Raw genomic sequence first — 20,949 nt, forward strand, 5'->3', positions numbered from 1 at the left:
AATGAGAAAAATGTCTTTGAATCAAAAAAATTAAAGACCAAGAAAAAAAAACCCAGGTAATAAAAATCAAGAATTTGGAGCATCGAAGTGGCTCAGTGGATAGAGAGCCAGGCTTGGACTCAAAGCCCCGAGTTCAATCTGGGATCCTGGGCAAGTCACTTAGCCTCCCATTGCCTGGTCCTTAACTGCTCCTGGAACTGATCCTTAGCATCCATTTGAAGACAGAAAGGGTTTTAATTTAAAAACAACAAATTTATCATTGTTGAAGAAACTGACCTGTGGAAGATGTCAGTTTTCTTTGAGAGACAGGAAGGAGCCCATCCTTAGCTAAGCAGGCCCTCAATGGCAAGGGTATATACACACACCCACAAAGCACCAAGACAGACTCAGGATTTTTTTCTTTATTTTTTACAAATTAAGACTTTGTAGATTTCATATATTTCTGAATCAAAAACACCTTTATCTTCACAGTATGAGTTATAGAATGCAGCCTGAGCTGAAAACCAAGAAACTAGAAAAGAAAGTGATAGTTATAGTTACAGTGATTAATGTATTAAAAACCTGTTAGGCATTCTCTTTAAAAGTAGAATTTTTCTTGTCATTCTTGGCACTGTTTCTAAAGAAAAACTTTTATCCCAAGCAAAAAGCACAAAAGGTGGAATTTGGCTTCAGGAGACATTAACACAGTCAACTTCTTAGCAAGGGCAGAGCAACATCAAATACATGGACAAAAGGCTGGGGGGGGGGGGGGGCACTACAAGGGGAGAAGCAGTCCTACCTAGGTCGGTACCCTGGGATCAGAGGCAACCACTCAATCAAGGGTCTGCCGCCTATGGGAGAAGCAGAGCCGTCCTGAGCGCCTCCAAGGCTTCCCCAGGCACTCTGTGCTGTCTGGGGGAAGGGAAGAGCCAGAGGGCTGCTGGCAAGGAGCCCCGAGTAATTCCATCTCTCCTGCAGTGCAGCCTCAACTATTCTGGGAGCCCTGGTCAAATGGGAGGCCGTTCTGTCTCGGGTTCAAAGTGTGGTCTCTCTGAGCGTCCTCCACTTGCGTGGAGCTCACCACCTGGCTGCTCCCCTGCTCTGCCCAGCGAGCCTTTGGGAGGTGTGCCTGGAAGGTCCCGTTAGAAATGACCCCATAGTTCACTGCAGATCTGGATTTCGGCTCTTTCCGGGGCCCAACTCCAAGACGCTCTCTCTGGGCATTCTAAGGACAACTCGGGGAGGCTACTTAGCAACTAAGGCCGGGCTAGGCTTCTGAGAGGACGAATTGGGGGAGCTTTAGAGAAGTCGCCACGATCCCAGGTAACAAACATGCAGGTTTCCGGAGGAGCTGCTGCTGTCCCAGCAAACTAACATTTCCAAACATGCTGAAAACTCTCCTACGCTAACGGGTCCGAGCAGAGAGGTTCCCTGAACAAGAGCCAGGTGAGAGGTTCCGGGAACGTCCATCAACCAAGACTTTGAGAATGAGGGGCGCAAGATGGTGTGTCTGCCCCACTGGCAGTGGCTCGACAAGGCTCAGAGGCAAAGTGCCGTCCACAAAGCTTCTTCTAACGCAGAAAGACCAGTTCATTTTGTTTACAAATCTCGTAAGGAGCTGGCAGAGGCTCAATTCCAACAGCACTAAACACAAGAGGAGCTGCGGGTTTCTAAGTAAGCTTCCATTCAACTTGCTAAAGCACACACTGCCGGTATCTCCCACCCACAGGAATGGTTAGTCAGCCCAAATAATTCTAAGTGAGAAGAGGAGACTTTGCAAGGAGAAATGTCAAAGTCTGCCAGCAACGAGACTCCTGGAACTTGCTCCCTCTGCTTGGTCGCAGTTACTCTTCACATACCAGGGACTGACTGCCGAAGGACAAAGGAGAGATATGGAATCCCAGGGAACATGAAGCCAAACTCCAAATTAGAATCTGCTAATCAGTTTTCTGATTAAAAAAACTCAAAACAGAGAAAACCACAAAGTACAAAAGCTTTTCTGATGCTTTTCATTATCACAGAACACGCCACCTGTAATGTGTGCAAAGAGGAAATGAGAGGATGAGGGAAGGGAGCCAAAGAGGGAAAGGCTGAACAGTTGTCTTACTTCTTCTCCTTCTTCTTGTCCTAAAAGAAGAGAATCACAGAGTCAACCCAAGCCACACTCCCAGAACTTAAGCAGAACTACTTAGGCAGCCAACCCTGCCCGCATCTAACTCTTAGCTGCTCCTGGAAGCCCACATCCGAAGCTGATTCGCTAACACCCTGGCCAGTCAGCGTTTTAGTTCAGTGAAAATGCCACAGTCCTCTGAAGCAAAGGACACGAACTCTTCTGCAGCTGGGCCTCACTGGGCACAACGCCGGCAAAGCACACGATAAAGATCGGAGCTGCCCAGTCATGCTTCCCGGCCTGGGCTCTGAAAGGGCCCAACTGAAGAGCAAGGCCCTTTGCCCCGCCAGGGCCACTCCGTGTCTCATTTAAGCTAATTACTGGGAAGAACAGGCTTCATCCATTCCATTAGTCTCCATAATGTATATTAAGGATAAAGACTGTGAGCAAGATTGTATGGGTTGGTCAGCCACTAGCAAACATTCTAAGGAACAACTGTTTTCATGACCATCATGTTTTTTTCTTCCAGTCTGAACTTTTACTTGCGGCTACAGAAATATGCACTTTCCATTCAGACTTCAGTCACCCTGATCAGAAAATGCCTCCTTTTCAATACCTGCTTTACTCCCCAGCATTCCTTAGTGGCCCATTATAAAAGCTTCCCAAGGAAAGGCTTTCAAGATGGGAGGAGGGTGATGCCCTGTTAGAAGGGCACTGGTTTTCAGGCTTACCTTTTCGTTCATTGCTAGAATCATCATGAGTTTCCGGAATAGGGTGACAAAATCCAGAAAGAGGTCAACACAGTGCCTGGGAAAGAGAAACCAAGCCAAGAAGTCACTCCACTACTCTTCTCAGCCCCCAAGTCCACAGAACAACAACAAAAATCAGAACGCTTTCCCCTCATTTTCTACAATGCTCTAATCCAGCGAATATTCCCACGCTAATGACCTCTGAACCAAATCCAAGTCAGCACTGAAAAGCTACAACCACGACAGGCTGACCCATTCGAAAGTCAGTTTAGATTTAAGGCCGCCCAGATCCTCGTTAGCAGAAGGAAGACGAGTGTCACACCTGCTTACTAAACATCCTAATGTCCTCCTACTTACCAGATGTAATCCTTATCTCCATTCTCAGCTTTTTCAATTATGAGTTGAGTATCAAAAAGGACAAAGCCACACATGACCACCAGTCCCACATACAGATTTGCCTAGCAAAGGGAACAGGAACATGGTTACCACGCTAGCAACATGTGGTGAACGAAGTCAAGACATTTTAAGGTAACGATGGGAGACAGAATTCAGAACCTTTTACTTGACAAGAGCATGTGTTAGTGAAGTTTCCCCAAAACTCAGTGGATTTATTTATTTACATCTTTGGGCCGCCTGAAAATGCTAATATATTTCTAACTAATGCCAACAACTGGAAGCACTGAAACCTGGAAAGTCAATTAGGATCCTTTCGGGGCCCTGAAATGAAGCAACAAACAGCTTCCTCTATCTAAGGCCCTTACACCCCTAGCATTCCATTAACCTTGGAATCTCCAGATATTTAACTTCTAGGGCAGCGGGTCTCAACCTCTCCATTCGTAGCAATGAGGATACACAATACGTATCAGGTATTTACATTCCCAATCATAACTGGAGCAAAATGACAGTTGTGAAGTCGCCACCAAAATCGCTTTTTGGTCTGGGGTCACTGCAACACGGGGAACTGTACTGCGGGTCACGGCATTAGAAAGGCGAGAACCACTGCTCTAGGGAATTACTGCAGGGAGAAACAAGGTCTCTTCACACCGTAGCTTCTCCTTAGTCACTAGCACATGCCTGCATTCCCCACCTATGGCAGAAGACCTCTGGATCTCAGGGGCCAATGAGATCCACGGTGGTGTAGGTAGGACCACCTCATAAAAATGTAGTTCCATTAAAACAAAAATACTTAAATACCTACTGTGATGTCTGAAGCCCAATGTTAGGCCCTAAGGGAGAAGTGCTTACAACCTAGCAGGGATACACTTGAAATTGTTCCTCTGATTTATCTGACTTACAGGTGAATCAAGAGGTAAACTAATACTGTTAGGTCTTTGGTTCAAAGCCAAAATGATAATATTCAGTTATTTCATTTCACATGTAAATAATTTACCTGGAAAAGCCAAATAGATCCAAAGAAGAGGTTCCCCAGGGAGGAAAATAGCATCAAGCTCATGGCGGACATCAAGATACCTAAACAGGCAGCAAAAAGCTACTGTGAGAAAAGCCTGATCAAACACACTAAGTAAGAACATCCTATGAGAGCCAGCCCCCCAGCCCCCCAGCCCCCCTTCCTTTTCCAAGAACAATCAAGGCCCAAAACAGCCCGAGTCAGGCCCAATTAAGGATCCTCAACAAATGAAAGTGGTGGGGCTTAGTGAGGCCTCTATGAAGAGCAAGGGGAAACCTCTCAACTTTTCAGTTTCCTTACCTCCTAGGAAGAGATAGCTGCGACGCCTAGCATAGAGTGCACTCAAGGTGAAACAGCTGAAAATCATTGCTGTGCCAAGGAAGGAGGTGGGAATGATGCTACAAGAGAGAAGGGAGAGACTGAGGGATGCCAGACTGGAGGTGGGATATAAAGGTTAACAGATGAAAAACTCTTAAGATCATTTACCTGGGATTGATGGCAATGCATAACTCCAGGGCAGGGCCCAAACCAACTCCTAAAAAACAAGAAATATCCCACAATCCAATATTAGATGTCAGTTACTGAAAACACTCCTCCCACCCACAGAGCTAATTCCCAGTAGGTTACATGCAAATACACATGGAAATCAGAAGCAGACCAAACTTTAATGAAGTCTACCTTTTTCCTCCTGCTTTCCCAGTTAGTTTTTTATATCAATATCATTATCAAATCTGGGGGGCTTCTTTGACTAGACACAGATCTGCCTCCAAATAACTAGAAGCTACAATGTACAACAATGGGAGACACAGCAGAAAATATTAGCAGGGAGAGGATTTTAAAAATCTAATCTTAAGTCTGAAGAGGACTCAGAACAATGTAGACTAAGTGTCAGGAATGATAACTCATCCATATACCATTTTACAGTTACAAAATACTTTTTCTTATCTCATTTGAGCTTTGAAAAACCCTATGAAGTGGACAGAACTGGTCCTATTTTGTGAATAAGTATATGGACTTAGAAATGTTAAATGATTCATGTACACAATCACATAGCTAGTAAGTGGTAGGAACCAAGAATAATTCAAATCCAGGCTAGAAATCATGAAAGGAACAACCTTATCATCAAAAAACTGGTTTCTTATATAGTAAAAAGTCAGCTAGACCTACTTATTAATCACTCAAGAAATAGCAGTGATAAAAAACAACAACAAAAGAAATAGCAGTGATCACATCTTGGTGCTAGAAGAGCATTGAATGAATCAGATCTAAGTTTGAATCTAGATTGCAGATACAACTCTGTGATCACAACACAAATCACTTAGTCTCTGAGTCTATTTCCTCTCATCTGCAAAATGAAGATAATATTTGCCATTCAGTTATTCCCAAAGCATTAAGTAAATGTGAATTTTCAGCAATGTCCTCCCCCTGCTTAATGCTTCTCAATTTGCAACTCTGGCTAATTTCAAAATCCTACTCTCCACTTACATCCCCTAAGCAGCCTTCCCTGATTAGTGTCCAAATTCTAACCACTTTGAAAATACTATCATTCATTTTAGAGTTTACCTACTGCCTGTATTAAACTAGTATTTCTTTAGGAATTCTCCTATTTTGGGTCCTCTTTACCATTCTAGGTTATAAAGCTGTGATGAGAAGTAAAGACACTACCTTACTAACGACAATTTTCTTTTTAATCCCCAATACAGACTAAGTACAAGTATATCCCACAAAATGAATTTCAATATATACTACCAAGTGGCTGATCACAAGACCAGACATGAATGTTTGGCCAACTACAGACTGCGGAGATTGGTCTGGTTTATTGAAGCTTGCTCACTCAATGGCTTAAATTCATCTTTCAGGTCACAGGGTCTGATCTTTTCTAAACTCTGCCAGTTTTGTTGTTTGATCATTTCAGTCTTGTCCAACTCTTCATGACCCCATTTGGGGGTTTCTAGGCAGAGAAACTGGAGTGGAACAACTAGGAGGTTCAGTGACTAGAGAGCCAGGTCTGGAGACAGAAGGTCCTGACTTTATCTGACCACAGACATTTCCCACCAATTGCCTAGCCCTTACCTCTACTTTTGTCCTAGAACTGATACTCAGTATCTATTCTAATAATTCTAATCTAATTCTAAAAATTCTAATCTCAGATTCTAAAACAGAAGGTAACGGTTTAAAAAAAAAACAACAAAACTTGATACTGCATTGGTTTGCCATTTCCTTCTCCAGTTCATTTTACAGATAAGGAACTGAGGCAAAAAGGGCTGAATGACTTCACTAAGGTCATACAGCCAGGACATGAGGCTGGATTTGAACTCAGGCCCTTCTGACTCTAGTCCTGGTGTTCTATTCACTACACCACCACACTGCCCCTAACTTTGCCATCAACAAGATATATTATTCATTTTTTTAAGCTCTCAGTATTCAATTATTTGAGCATTCGAGTGCCTACTATGTGCCCAGAACTATAAGTTTCTACCCCACCCCATCCCAAGTAACTTGATTCCTCTTGTATCATCAATGTTAAACTAGTAAGAAAAGAACAAGTGATATAAATGCAAACTGGTAGAGTACCTATTCTAAATTGGGGAGGGGGGGTGATTATCTTGGGAACTGGACTTTGACATGTATACTTCAGACTGGCAGAGAGGGAGAGATCATTCATGGAAAGAACAGAATAAACACAGCTAGAATTCATTCACATTTTAACAGGATAGAAAAACAAATCCTTTCAAGATGAATTCAGCTACTTTATATACCAGTAAGGAAAGCAAATCCAGTCAGAAGACCCAATCTCTTCTTCTCAGTTTCATGACTGTGTGGTGTGGCCATCAGCCATATCATCAATCCCAAAGATCCCAAGCCGGAGAGCAAGCCAACCTGATGAGTCAAATAGACAATTAAGTACTTGAAGGACAAGAAGAGTTTCTTTATAAGAGACTATTATAGAGTTCAAATGCTCCCAAAGTTAAAATACTCATGATTTTCTTGTAATAAAAATACTGAAGCAGGAAGCCCCTGTAGCAACTGCCCTTTCTGGTTTCCAATTCTCTGTCCCCAGTTTCCACTATCTTTCCCCATGAATAAATGGGAAATATAACCTTGCTCTGAAAACTTCCTATTCCTGTAATGTAGAAACATTTGTGGACATTTCCCACAAAACTACTGTCAATCTGGGAATGTCTGCTCACTTGTGGCAATATATAATAATCTTATTACTTGCATTCTCCTAACAGACACAGAGCTAAACTATAGCAGGCTAATTTTTAATAACAATTCACAATACAGAAATTTAATGATATTTCTACACAATCTTTCCCCACAAGAAACCACAAGAAAAGTTAAATAGGAAGCTATCCCCATTTTACAGATGAGGAAACTGTGGCTCAGGTAAGAGTCAAGATTCTTAGTCAAGTCTCCTAACTCTAAACCCTGTATCCTGTCCAGTGAGACTTTGACCATGTGTGGTTTTCTCTGGAAACTATTTTCAATGATTCTTTAGTATGGAGAAGCAACTTTCCTGAAAATCTCTACTCCTACTTCCTAAGTATTATAATGACTGAGAATTCTTAAGCCTCATATGAAATCATCAGAATGACCCTGTGTCTAAAATTCAAATGTTCCCCTACTTCACCACAGGATGTCTTGGGCAGAGAACGTCCAGGTGGGAGAAAGAAGGAACAGAACAAAAAAACTGCATGTTTAGGAGAATTCTGGCACATACTATCCCGTCTCTCTCGGTAGCACACTGTTCTGTGTTCTATTTTGGGTATGTGCTGGAAGTGTTGCCATACTTTCCAAATGGCCTTTATCGCCCTGTATTTGATGCTGATGAAGGTTCTCTCCCCAGCTGCTGACAAGGATGTGGGTTAGACATCAGCCCAGTCAGAGTGCTGAGCAAATTCCTTAAATTCTACAGCAGTCAAGCGAGTTAAGTGTTCTTACCTGAATGAAATGGGTGACCACATGGACATAGGCCCCTGCGGCTGCCACAAACATGCAGAGGGCAAAACTGGCATAGACCTTCTTCAGGTGCTGCTGTGTAGAAGGTGTGCTAAATGATAATGAAAAAAACAGTGGGTACTCTGGAACTAAGGCCATACTTGAATAAATCAAAAAGGAGAGAAAATGGAACAGCTAGGTAGCACTGTGGATAGAGGGCCAGACCTGGAGATGACCCCGAGCAAGTCATTTAACCCCAACAGCCTAGCCCTTTCTACTACTTCTGCCTCAAAAATTAATTCCACAACAGAAGATATTTTTTTTAAAGGAGGGAGGGAAAGTCTTGGGAGGGGGAGGGAACCTGCCCATTTCCCCTACATATAAAACTTCCCTATATTCTGAAAATTATAATACAAATATGTTGAGCTGCTATGAAAATACAATGTATTCTTTAAGACGTTTTGGGAGGGCCAAACCACAAAACACCTAAAAATCATATATCTATGACATCTTTACAAGAGATGGGGGTGGCGCTCAAAGTTAAAATAGTTCAAAGACTTTTTCATGATTATGCAATTCTAGGATTCTGGGTTGTTCAATTAGATTATCTTAGATGATTCCTGAAAAGATTTATTAGTTTGTCTGTTAGCCATGCATATTGGCAGTTAAGGTCAAAACACTTACATGTGAGAAAATTTTAAGAGGGCATCCAAGTTGATCTTCCGATCAAACATGTTCATGGTGTCTGTGGGGCACAGCCTTCACTCTGCAGGGCCAAGAGGGGTAGCAAAAAAGACAAAAAGGTTAAGATGCAGGAGGTATGGAGAAATCACTTGACACTTTCTCAAAGGGGAACAGTCCACAGCCTTTAACCAATAATAAATGGTTCCAGGAAATTCTGTTAGTGATCCAATTAAAGAGGTCCAGAGTTTTATATCCCGGGATATAAAATGTTCCTGCCATCTTGTTTCCAGGTGCTGGAGAAAACACCCAAGTTTCATTAAAAGTGAACAATATAGTGAATTTTAAGAACCTAAAAGAATTCCAAAATAACAGAACTGGACAATGAATAGTACATACAGTTAAAAAATATGTACTGAGGGCAGCAGGGTGGCTCAGCGGATTGAGAGTCAGGCCTAGAGTTCAAATCTGACCTCGGACACTTCCTAGCTGTGTGACCCTGGGTAAGTCAAAGTCATCTAACTCCCACTGCCTAGACCTTACTGCTCTTCTGCCTTCTAATATATATATATATATGCTAAAAATGCACATGTATGTGTATGCTAAAAGATCCCAAATAAACTCAGTTGCCTTGATGACGAAATGCAACAATTATATCCCAACTCTAATATGAAAATTACACAATCAAAGGAAACAAAAACCACCAAGTTCTCCAAAATGAATCTATGCAAGGCACATAGGGAAGGAAACATAATTACCAATTGGATTATTTTCAGGACATTGGGACACTTTACTGCAATCAAAAATACAGCCTGGGATTTTTAATTCTATAAAGTCAGTCAGGCACTTTGACTTTAAAGTTATTTCCTTTCCATAATTAATGCACATTCACAGCCCTCAAAAGATATAACATAGACCAAACTTATACCACAATAATGGCTCTCCCCATACTAAATCTCGGCCTCCTATATATTTGCCTCACCCTCATAATGTATGTAGAAAAGTACTGTTTTGGAGTCATAAGGCTTGGGTTCACAAACCCCAGCTCTACCAAATCCCTTTCTATCTGTGATCTTTTTTTTTTAAACCTTTCCTTCCTTACCTTGGTATTACTACCAATACTAAGTACTGGTTCCAAGGCAGAAAAGAGGTAAAGATTAGACAATGGGTTAAGGGACTAATTTGAACCCATCTCCAGACCTGGCTCTCTATCCATTGAGCCACCTAATTGGTCCTACTACCTATGTGATCTTGAACAATTCTTTTAACCTCTCCTCATCTTTAAGATAAAGGTGTTAAGCTAGATAACCTCCAAGGCTCCTTTCCAGTTTACATATGCAAGCACTGCTTATAAGGCATCTAGAATATTATAAAATATCCTTCATACATATTCTAATCAACAGCCAGGCCAACCACAACTCAAAGCCACTAACCAAAGGTCTGGATCAATGTTTCCCTTAACAAAAAAGGCTTTTGAAGCAAGAAGATGACCCTCTTCTCAAACATCTCCTGCAGGCTTTACCAAGAACTCCACTCTACAAGTCAGCATCATTTTGTACATCACACAAGTTTCCAATGCCCCCCCCTTTGGTTCTGCTAAGTTTATCTCTACCCACCTTAATGCTTTTGTTGTTTGATCAAAATCCTGGAGAGGTAAATGTGCTGTCAGTTGCCCAAGTCCACTAACACTGCGGCTCTCAACTCGAAGTCATGGGACTCTGGGTTTTCTTGATCTAGATGGTGCAATTATTGCAGGCTGTTGCAAGCTAACCATAACCTTCCATAACCATGATGAACAAGCCCCCTGAGGAGTTCTCTTACAGGATGGCATAATCCAGCATCTGGAAAGTGCCATTAGCACTCCTAATGATATCCCAAGACAGATCTTACAAGGATTCTGAAGCAGCTTTCAAGTTTTGATGCAAATTTCTAATTTATAAGAATTTATTTTTTGCTTCTAGTTTCAAGACATATTACTTTAGAAGAGGAAAAAAAAAATCAAAATTCTAATAAACCCAAGTAAACCAATCAGTTGTCCAAGGGGAAGGTGTAAGGAAGAATGAAAACAACTTTCTTCCGGGTTCATTCTTTGTACTTCCCAGGAGTGTCTGACAGGCTCTTTCCAGTGGGGTACCACAGAGTGGTAAGGAAAAGAGGAGCCAAGGTCAGCAAGAATTTCCTGAGTCAAACAATTTCTAGTGTAATATTTTCATTCATTCTGACCTTCATATAAATAACCACTGAAACACTAAGGTCCCTCTAAAATTTCAGTGGAATATGTTAACTAGTTTGTTCCAAAGGGAGTGGACCTGTGATTTAATTGGTATAAAGAACTCCCAGGTGAGGGAGATCGAGAGGTACCAACAAAAGCAAGTACTTTGCCTCTATCTTTAACTTGAGGTTTTTGTGATTTGCCCAGGGTCAGAGGTGGGCCTTCAATCAGGGTTTTCTGGACCTCCAGGACAATTCTCTATCTGCTAATCTACTAAGCCTCTAAATATCAACTTTTCTTAAAAGCTGTTGGATGGAATAAATATACTGCCCAGTAATCACTGATATGTAAACTCAATTGAATAAGACTGAATTATTTCACACCTTAAAAGGTAGACTGAAGGGGGAGGGAAGTCTACAAATAGGAAGGAATAATTTTAGCCTTGGGGCTTGAAGACCACAATTATTCAAAAAGAACCACATTTCAGATATTCCAGATGAGTAAACAGTTAGTAAAGGAACACAGTATGGGGTGGTTTTAAATAAGAACTATTTAATCAAGTTGATTCTCAGTCAGTCATAATCAATCAAGGTAAATAGTTCATCAAATCCAACCCAACACTGCTACCAGTTCTTGTCTCAGAAATAACTGAACTCTTAAAGACGCTAATCTACCATTAATCTCAAAAGACCTTCAATACTATAATTTTCTTGTCAAAGAAAAACCTGCAGGGAAAGAAACATGAGGCAAAGGATATATTGTAAAAGGCCCACCAACATAACATCACAACATAACCAGTCTTTCCACTGGTAAAAACAATTAGTTTTGGTTTGAGGATTTCATCAGGCAATTAGGAAATCAACATACCTCTTATTTAATAAAGCATGGTTTCAGACTCAAGTGAAATTCTCTTCTAAATTTCTCTTAACTTTTAAGAACCCTTACCTTCCCTCTTAAAATCAATATTGCATAAGGCAAAAGAGTCCTAAGGGCTGGGGGTGGCGTTAAATGAATTGCTCAGGGTCACATTGTTAGCAACCATCTGAGACCACATTTGAACCCAAAGGCTTTCCATCTCTGTAGCCCAGGCTCTCAGTCCACTGAGCAGCCTAAGTGTTAACCCTCTAAAATTTATAACTTCATTTTATGCCTTCATCCTTATGATACCAAAGAACCCAGAAATTTTTGTTAGGGACTATTCCCAATATATACTCTCCCCTAAAGTTCTACTGGAGCATTGTGAGTTATGTAATCTCTCTGCTAGCAAATTCTATATGAAAAAGCAAGAGTTTAAGAAAAGTCATAGTTTTAAGAATTACTGTGATTTCTTTTTTGTTTGGGGGGGAAATATCTTCCTCAGTACTGCCTGTGACTTGCTATATAGTGTTCATGTGCACCTTCCACTCATTTGTCTTATAAAATCATAATTATAAATACTCACATACATTAGGCCTATTTTAAGGCTTACACAGTACCTTTTTCATAATAAAAATGGCAGATAGGTAGTGTACTGTATTATTTTATGATTTATGTTTAGTTTTATACTTAATGCTTAATATAAGGACAAGAAAAATCCAAGAGATGGTAGGTGTCAAACAAATCATCCTTTTATAGTAGGTGCTCATGTAATATACTAACAATACTACCTATATAGATCAAATTGTGTTTTGATTTTTAAGAAAACTTTCCTTTGATGAGATAGAGAAAACAGAATTACCATAGTTAGTGGTGACAAAACCCAACAAAATGAGTAAATATTTTCACTAAAGATAAATTTGGGTAGCATTAATAGTGACATTCCAGTCACATTACCCCATTACCACTGATCATTAAGGGAATAAGGCAACTATGAGCTACTACAAATGACAAATTACAAAAAACAGAATTCATGGTGGAAAAAACTGGAGTTTTGTTTATCACAATTTCTTACTAATCCAGTATTAATGATTAAATCATCTTACTCATGAGTAATTTTTAATGAAGTCACTTGCCTATTTATTGAGAATGTTTCCATTGGTCACTCTTTTAAGGCCTCAATTTAGTAAGAGCATTATAAAGATCTCATCTGCATATACAGCATTACATTCTTATAAAAATGATTAACAAAATTCAGGTTCCTCAAATGCAAAGAGAGGGTATAGACCTAGATGACCTCTGAGGTCCCTTTTATACCTCCTCCTTCAGGCTATTTATTTTTAGTCCAACAACAATGACACATACTATACTTTTGGTCCCCAACAAGGTGTGAATGAGGTTGACTAATGAATGAATCTAAGAGTTGAGAATTTAATGGCCACCAAGCCATCTCTAAAGAGTCCAGCTTATTTTTAGATCAACAGTAATAGTTCTGCTTCAGACTAAGGGGCCTTGGTCATCACAGATTAGCTATCTAGAAAAACTGCCTCAATCTGCCAAAAACAAATGTGTTCTTTCCTGGTGTCCTCAGACCAAGGACAAATTGGAACTGCTTCATATTCTCTTAGACTCAAATATGGTCAAATCCTTAAGGCTGACTCAAAACCAAACAGCCTCTGGCTAAGGAATCTAACCCATTTCCCATTAACAATAACTACAACAATAAACTCAGCTTCATATGCCATGCAATTTTCTTTTTCTGCTCTTCATTTGGGAGAAATGTTCATTTTTTAAATGTCAAAGTGCATAATAATAAAAAGGAAAATTTTAAAATAACCACAATAATCATTGCACCACCAAAGAGCACAGAGCCAGAACAGTACTCAGGATTCTATGACCAATAATATAACAGGTCCAGGTACCACACCCACACCTCCACTCCCACTTATGGAAGCCAACTTAGGATAGTTAAGGTTCTGGTTTACACAAGAATGGCCCCAAAGGTTTTAGTTAAGGACTTGAGGGGGAGGGGAATGTCACCCTGTAACTGTACCAAAGGAAACACATACATCCTACATGGCTTTACAAATACCAAGGCTATTATTAAGCTGACCACTCAAGAGTTACCTTCAGAAGTTGTGTTGCAAAACAATCTATCAAATAATCCTTCTCTTACTCTATCTTCTGTGCAATTGCTTATAAACAAAAAGTTGCATGTAAAAGGGGGAAGGAGGGCATTAAAGTAGGCTAAAATATCACCCCAAAATTGGCTTTTGTCCACTTCTACCATATTCTGTATCAAAGTGAAACTAAAAGAGAAAAATTGTAAAGAGAATGGAATTTTAACACCCATATCATAAACATTTAGACTGGCACATAGGAAGCTCTTAATGTTTATTGTTGGATAGATCCATTATCAGTGTAGGGAGCTACCAATGCAGATGAATACCTTTCTCTGCAGTTTATAACCTTAAGGGAGTTGTCTGGAGCATTGATTTACCCAGAATGAGTCAGTATCTCTCTTATCAAAGGTGGCACTTGAACCTAGATCAAACTGATCAGCTCTTTATCCATTATGCCAAACTGCCCCTGCTCTCCCATTCCGCACTCCAAAAACCCTACAACCTTCTCTACAACAACCCTAGTCCCTTCTCATTTTTCCTGTATGCTTTTCAATGACCGATCTGTATTACTCCTCCAACTTAGTTTCCCCAAGGGACAGAATAATCCCCTAGAGTAGTTTATGAAATAAAATGAAACTCTTCAGGTTCCTTCCGAGGAACAGTAGGGATGCAGGGTTTTATATCAATAAGCTAAGGACAAAAGAACTGCCCTTAGCTAATAAACAGTATTTGAAAATAGCTTGTCATTTTAAGTGTACACCCATCAATAAATGAAAATCTAAATAAAACTACATTTAAAACTTGAGTTCATACTAATGCATACTCCATATGTTCTGTTTTGTATATGCATGATAATTATTACATGCCTAAATAGCACATATAATTTATATTTATACATGTGTTTATCTCCTCTGGTGTAAGCTCCTCTTAGGTAGGGCCTATTCGCATTTTATCTTTATATCTCAAAAATTTAGCACAGTCATTGCACTGTAGATGCTCAATAAATGTTTGTTGATTAACTGATTTTTAAAAAGTCAAAAACATGTCGACAATTTTAGGAAAATTTGAGTGCTAAAAAATGACTGACATTTTGATTCATTTCACTTTTATTAATACTAATATAGTTGACATTTAGCTTCCTTACAGCTCTGGCATTTTAAGATGAGCTAAGTACCTTCCATATATCACTGATTACAATAAGTATTGCTCCAATTCTAAAGATGAATAATCAAGAGTAAGGAGTTTTTAAGTGACTTATCCATGACAGCTAAGAAGTATCAGGTGGGGTTTGAACCACTGTCTCTTCTGATTCCAAGTCAAACAGGTTTTAATGTCACTGTCATTGCAAAATGTAATACGATCATATGAACAATATGTCTTACCATCCCCTTTTACATCCATTACCTTGGCCAAGAGACAAGAATCTGAGTCTGAAATACTATTTTATTTTACATTCCAGTAGTTATTAAAGTTTTTTCCTAGTTCTACTTACTTTGCTCTGCATCAATTCAGACAACTCTTCTTCTAACCTTTTCTGAATTCTTCAATCATTTCTTATGGCACAATATTCCATTACATTCAGAGACAATTTGTTCAACCATCTCCAATTACCCACCAAGTACCTGTAGTACTTGTCCTCAAAAAAAAAAAAAAAGCCCTCAAAAGCTACTATAAAAAGTGATGTTCTTTATATTTTGTATATGTGGGGAACATGATCTTACTGGGTCCAGATGGGGGTATGGTTTAGTTAATTTTTACATATATTTCCAACATTGTTCATCGAATTAGACCAATAGCTCTCTACGTGTGTCTGGTACTCTTTTTATCATACCACACTGTCTCACCTTTCTTAGTCTTCAGTTAAGGGAAGAAGTCTGTAAAACAGAATGAGGAAGGGGGGCAGAGGTACTCTGATATGCTTCCACTTTGAAGAATTTAAGATTGTTGCCACAACTTACAGACTACATTTCAGAGAATGAAGGAACCTCTCAAATGCAATTTTATCTTATGTGGAATGGAGAGAATTCTTAAGCTACCTACTTCAGTGCTGTGAGCAAAGTACTTAATAAACATGTTAGCAGATGAAGTTCTAAACATGAGCTTCTGCAAAGTCTACAACAAAAGAAAATGGCAAAATAACTTCAAAGTATTCATTAAGCAATAATAATAAGAAAAAGTTAAGATTTAGAAAATGCTTACTTTGTGCCAAATACTTTACAATTATTACCTCAAGGGAGTAGCTAGGTAGTTCAATGGATAGAGAACCAAGCGTGGAAATGGGAGGTCCCGAGTTCAAATGTGACCAAGACATTTTCCTGGCTTTGTGACTCAGGGCAAGTCATTTAACACCTCTTGCCCAGCTCTTCTTGGAAAGACTATTTAAAGTTTGGAAGACAGAAGAGTTTAAAAAAGTAATTATTTCATTTTGTCCCTCATAATTATCCTGGAAGATAATTTCTATCATTATCCCCATTTTTACAAATGAACCTGAGGCAAACAAGTTGAGTGACTTGTCCAGGGTAGGTCACAAAACTAAGAAGTATCTGGGGCCAAATCTGAACAAGTCTTCCTGACTCCTAACAGTTCAAATAGCTTGCACTGACATGGTTCTTGGTAGCTTAAGAAGTTCTTTCCTCACCATAATTCTGAAGTCGGTATTATTTCCCATTTTACAAAGTAGGAAACAGATAATGGTTACCATTATTCAGATCTTCTGACCCCGTGGTCTAAGCTTTCTCCAGTGACCCAAATAAACCTATTTCTAGTTTTTCTTTTTTTGCACCCTTACCTTCCATATTGGTTCTAAGGCAGAAGAGAGGGAAATGGGGGTTGAGTGAGTGACTTGTCTAGGACTGCACAGCTAAGATCTGAACCCAGGACTTCTAGTCTTTGGGGCCTGGTTCTCAATCCACTAAGCCACTCAGCTGCTCCCCCTATTTCTAGTTTCAAAGGCTGCTTTGGCCCACGTTTCTGGTTATGGGTTAAACAGTTTAGGTAATAAAAAGACAAAGCATAAATGAAAAAAAATCACTTAAGAGACCGGAAAAGTAATGTTCTATCTTAAAATGGAGCAGTGACTGTGACTCCAACAGCCGCCCCCTCTGCTTGCCTCAAAGTCCCAGTTAGGGCCACTCCGAGCTCATCCAAGGGCAGCGCAGCCAAACATTCCCGGCTGCAGTCACTGAACCTTCGCCCTAATACACCTGGCAGCGACGATCTCTCCCAAGCCCCAGGGAAGGCCGGGGCGTCTCACCTGTCCAAAGGTAACCAATCCTGCCAGGTCGGGGCTGCCCTTTGGGCCCCGGGACGCTGGGCCGAGGGCCCGGTCTTCTATTGATTAGCCGCCTCCCCGCCTCTGCAGTTGGTCTTTCAAGTTACCAAGGAAGCTTGGGTGTCACAGAGGAGGATATGACGTCACTCGTCCCCCCCCACCGTGACGGAGCAGCTCTGGACCCTCGGTGCCTCCCGCCCACCCTCCCCGCCGTCACCCTCCCGGCAGCCCCCAGCCCCATGTTTCCCCGATTCTCCACAGGGGGACCGAGGGGCCCCGGGGCTCACTTTCAGGAGCGTCGAACCGAGAGGGCCGCACCCCGGCCCACAACAGCAAAGCAGGGAGGCCCCGGCAGGATCTACATCCCCCTCTTTGAGGCTGGGGGAGACAGGGGGGAAGAGGACCCGGAGTAGCCAGCGGCCCAAGAAAGGCGCCACGGGGGGGGGGGGGTGCGTTCTTGCCCCCCTCCCCCACTGCTACCACACGCAGCGGCGCACGCGCAACGCCAGCTCTCATCTCCTCCCTCCCCGAAACCGCACAACTGGGTAGGCCTTCCTGACTAGCAGTGGTAAACCCAGGGCAGCATCCTGATTCCGAGGTGCGCCAAGGACTCCTCCACTAGTCCCTAAGAGTTTCTCTAGTTCCCTCTCAGACCCTAACCAGGACGTAGCTCCTCACCTGCCACTCACACCACCCACTCCTTCCAGCGCCGGAAGTATCACTAATTCTCCTCCGCTCCGCTCCAACCCCTTTACCTAGCTCCCCGCCCTATTCTCTGGAAACACCGCCCCTAACCCCGCCTCAATGGTTCTCATTGGTCCTCAGCCACTCTCTTGCCTACTCACTGGCTGATGCTCCGTAAACACGGAGCAGCTACTCAAGGTCCATTGGCTAGGAAGCCTACCCATCAAACATTGGTTTTTCGGCCAATCATCGTCGTCGAAAGCGGTTGCCGCCCTCTAACGCCTTCCAGCCCCCTTCCCTTCAATTGACGTGATCTGCTGCAACTGACGCCACCCCTAACCCAGTAAAAGTAGATAGTCGGGCACGCCCTGGCTGTCATAGTGTGTTAGTGACCCCTAATCTTGGGGTGACAGTGCCTGGACTCCTCCAAAAGTAGATACGCAAGAGCAAAACGAATTTGGGTTCATTAGAAAAAGCAACAGTCTAAAAAGGAATGAAGTATTCTGGTCCTAAAAGACCTGGCAGGTGTCTCCATTTTTCAAGACATGGAACAAAGAATCGTGCATAAGATATTCCAAGGGGGGCCTTGTTCTCCACTCCACATTTCTCCACCAGCTCCCTCGCAAACTTATTATTCATCCTCACTGTCCACTTTGCTAGATAAGAGCTGGTCTATACAAATAAAAATATATATATATTCCTCTTGTCAACCCGGAATCTAGAAACCTCCAAACTTGTAGCCTAGTAAAATCTGATGAACCCCAAGTTTAGGATTAACTTGTAACCGGAGACCCCAAATTCATCCCTGTTCCTGGGAGATTTCACCGAGGAGGGAAGTTTCAGATTTATCTAGTCTCTGGCTGCACAATAGATCCCAAGTAAATTATAATCTCAGGTGGGGCTAAGCAAATGCTAAATATCCTTTTATATTAGTTTTCCCCATTGTATCAGGTCCTTCCCTAGAAGACCCACGCCTTGGCTGGGACTACCTCTTTAGTGTCTATTGTGATTAGGTCACTCCCTGATACCTCAGCCCCTTGGATATGGTTTCTTTCCTAAACCTGCTGGTAGCTAGTTTGAACACTCCCATTTCCTTGGAACCATGGTAATGTCAATCAATCAATGTCAATCAATATTTCCCTGTCCCTCGGTTTCCCAAAAGAGAAATAAATTACCCAAATTCTTTTGTCCTTCCTAGTAGTAGTAGTCATCTAACACGATGTCACTCCCAGGGATAATGTCCCCAGAGGCCCGGGGTGTAGACCCTGCAAGAGTTTGGTGGTGGGTTCTAAGTAAAGGACCAAATATTGGACTTATCCCTTTCCTGATTAAAAACTTGTTTTTTCTAACTACTTTGGTAGTTCTGTGTAATTTCCAAGTTAACACTCTGGAGATGAAGATTATTTATACCCAACCCTTAAAATGACCCACCCTTTTCTAGCTGAAACCTAATCCAATAACCTTTGTTTGGGTCCTTATAGGGATGGTGAACACACAGCTCATTAGCCATGCCAGTTCAGTTCCAACATTTCTATTCCATCTCTTACTATGTGTAAGGGACTGGTCTAGGGACCGAAAATATAAATATAACAGGGAGGCACTATGACTGAAATTGTAACTGCCCACTCCTTAGAGCATATCACCCAGAGCTCAAAGGCTATTAGGAATTCATAGGACTCTCCTCATTGGTGGAGACTGGACAACTGAGATTTCACTTTGTGAAACTGAAAGTGCCATATAAATGCTAGTAATTTTATTTTATTATATACTCACTATTATTACTCTAATACTCTCTATATGAGGGGTAGAAGTAAAAATAGCTTGGTCCTTGTTCATCTAGCTTCCAGTTTTCAAGAGAAAAGACTCACACCTTTTCAGATTCTCCTCAGGGAGAGGTCTCTGAAGAGACAGAATCTAAGAAAAAGCCCATGTTTAAAGAAAGCATTATCTCCATCCTATCCCAGATCTCTGGCCATCCATAACAGGGGTTTGATGATGAAAAGTCTCATAGGCTGCTGAAACCTAAAGAACTGATAACTGAAATGATCTCAGATGCTTTGTTTTCTCTTGGCCCCATCTCTGGATTTGATTTTAAGGAAAGTGGTTAGAGGGTAAGGAGAAGGGGAAAAAAATCCCTTTCCTACCACACTTTTCTGCCCTCTGGCACAGTTCTTCACCTGCCTCCACTAAGCATTCCAGAGTCCTCCACCAGTTAATGAATTGTTTCTTTGACATATAGGTCCAAGAAGTAGGAGGACTCCTTTCAACCAAGAATAAGATTTTTCAGTTGCCTTCATTCCATGGCCAAAACCATATAGTTCTGTCAAATTGACTAAGGAATGAATTACACATTTGTTATGGGATTGTAAAATATTCCTTACAATGTCCCTTACTCATGATTACATATTAAGATCTTCTATAATCTTAGGTGAAAAGGAAAATACTTCCAATAAATAAAAAGTCAATTCTAGGAAGCTCAAGTCACTGCAGGAAGGGAGTGATGATCAGGCTGGATTCCCTAAAGGAAATGGTGCTTGTGCTAAACTTTGAAGGAAGAGACTTTAGGTTTTGGGTTCAAAAACTTAAGTCCTGTAAAACTGCTTCTTGCTTTGGAATTTGCAGGCAATGGGGGTTGTTAGGCAGAGTTCTGTGGAATGCTGAGAAGGGTTTTTTGAGCCAACTGTCTTTTCCTGAGTGCTCTGACCCACTGGAGCTTGGCAAAAAAGGAGGTTTTTTTCTTCTCTCTGGAGCTTTTGGCATTTTTTTTTGCCAGTTTGGAAATACCAACATTTAGTGACTGTGTAGCTGTGATCTGAAAGATACTACCAACTAAGAAAGAAGCAAAGAAGATCTTTCTTTCCTGGTCTTTGTGATCCTGACCATGTGAAAACAGACTCTTGGTCCAAGTTGGCCAGAAGCTATTTTTGCCCCCCCA

At 41.2% G+C, this 20,949-nt stretch overlaps 1 protein-coding gene and 1 long non-coding RNA gene across 7 annotated transcripts; one reads left to right on the forward strand and one right to left on the reverse strand.

The window, feature by feature from the left end:
* Positions 1 to 386: 386 nt before the first annotated feature.
* On the reverse strand, positions 387 to 18,329 carry TMBIM6 (transmembrane BAX inhibitor motif containing 6). 6 transcript variants are annotated; one of them, XM_056798291.1, is made up of 11 exons: positions 18,009 to 18,048; positions 10,486 to 10,602; positions 8,873 to 8,954; positions 8,192 to 8,300; positions 7,006 to 7,126; positions 4,733 to 4,781; positions 4,547 to 4,644; positions 4,229 to 4,308; positions 3,196 to 3,296; positions 2,821 to 2,896; positions 387 to 2,106 (listed from the first exon to the last, which is right to left on the reverse strand). In XM_056798291.1, exons 3-11 carry the CDS (start codon positions 8,926 to 8,928, stop codon positions 2,083 to 2,085), a joined length of 714 nt encoding a protein of 237 aa, XP_056654269.1. In that variant the 5' UTR covers positions 8,929 to 8,954; positions 10,486 to 10,602; positions 18,009 to 18,048; the 3' UTR covers positions 387 to 2,082. The 6 variants fall into 6 exon arrangements, with proteins under 6 accessions (XP_056654269.1, XP_056654271.1, XP_007502968.1 ...); XM_056798293.1 differs by lacking the exons at positions 10,486 to 10,602; positions 18,009 to 18,048 and adding an exon at positions 18,235 to 18,329; XM_007502906.3 differs by lacking the exon at positions 10,486 to 10,602 and having other exon boundaries at positions 18,009 to 18,141.
* On the forward strand, positions 17,708 to 18,711 carry LOC130454468 (uncharacterized). Its single transcript, XR_008912067.1, has 2 exons — positions 17,708 to 17,875; positions 18,156 to 18,711. It is a non-coding gene; the product is annotated as an uncharacterized LOC130454468 (long non-coding RNA).
* Positions 18,712 to 20,949: the final 2,238 nt, after the last annotated feature.

This window comes from Monodelphis domestica, chromosome 5 (assembly GCF_027887165.1).
Source record: "Monodelphis domestica isolate mMonDom1 chromosome 5, mMonDom1.pri, whole genome shotgun sequence".
In the NCBI taxonomy this organism is placed as follows: Eukaryota; Metazoa; Chordata; class Mammalia; order Didelphimorphia; family Didelphidae; genus Monodelphis; species Monodelphis domestica.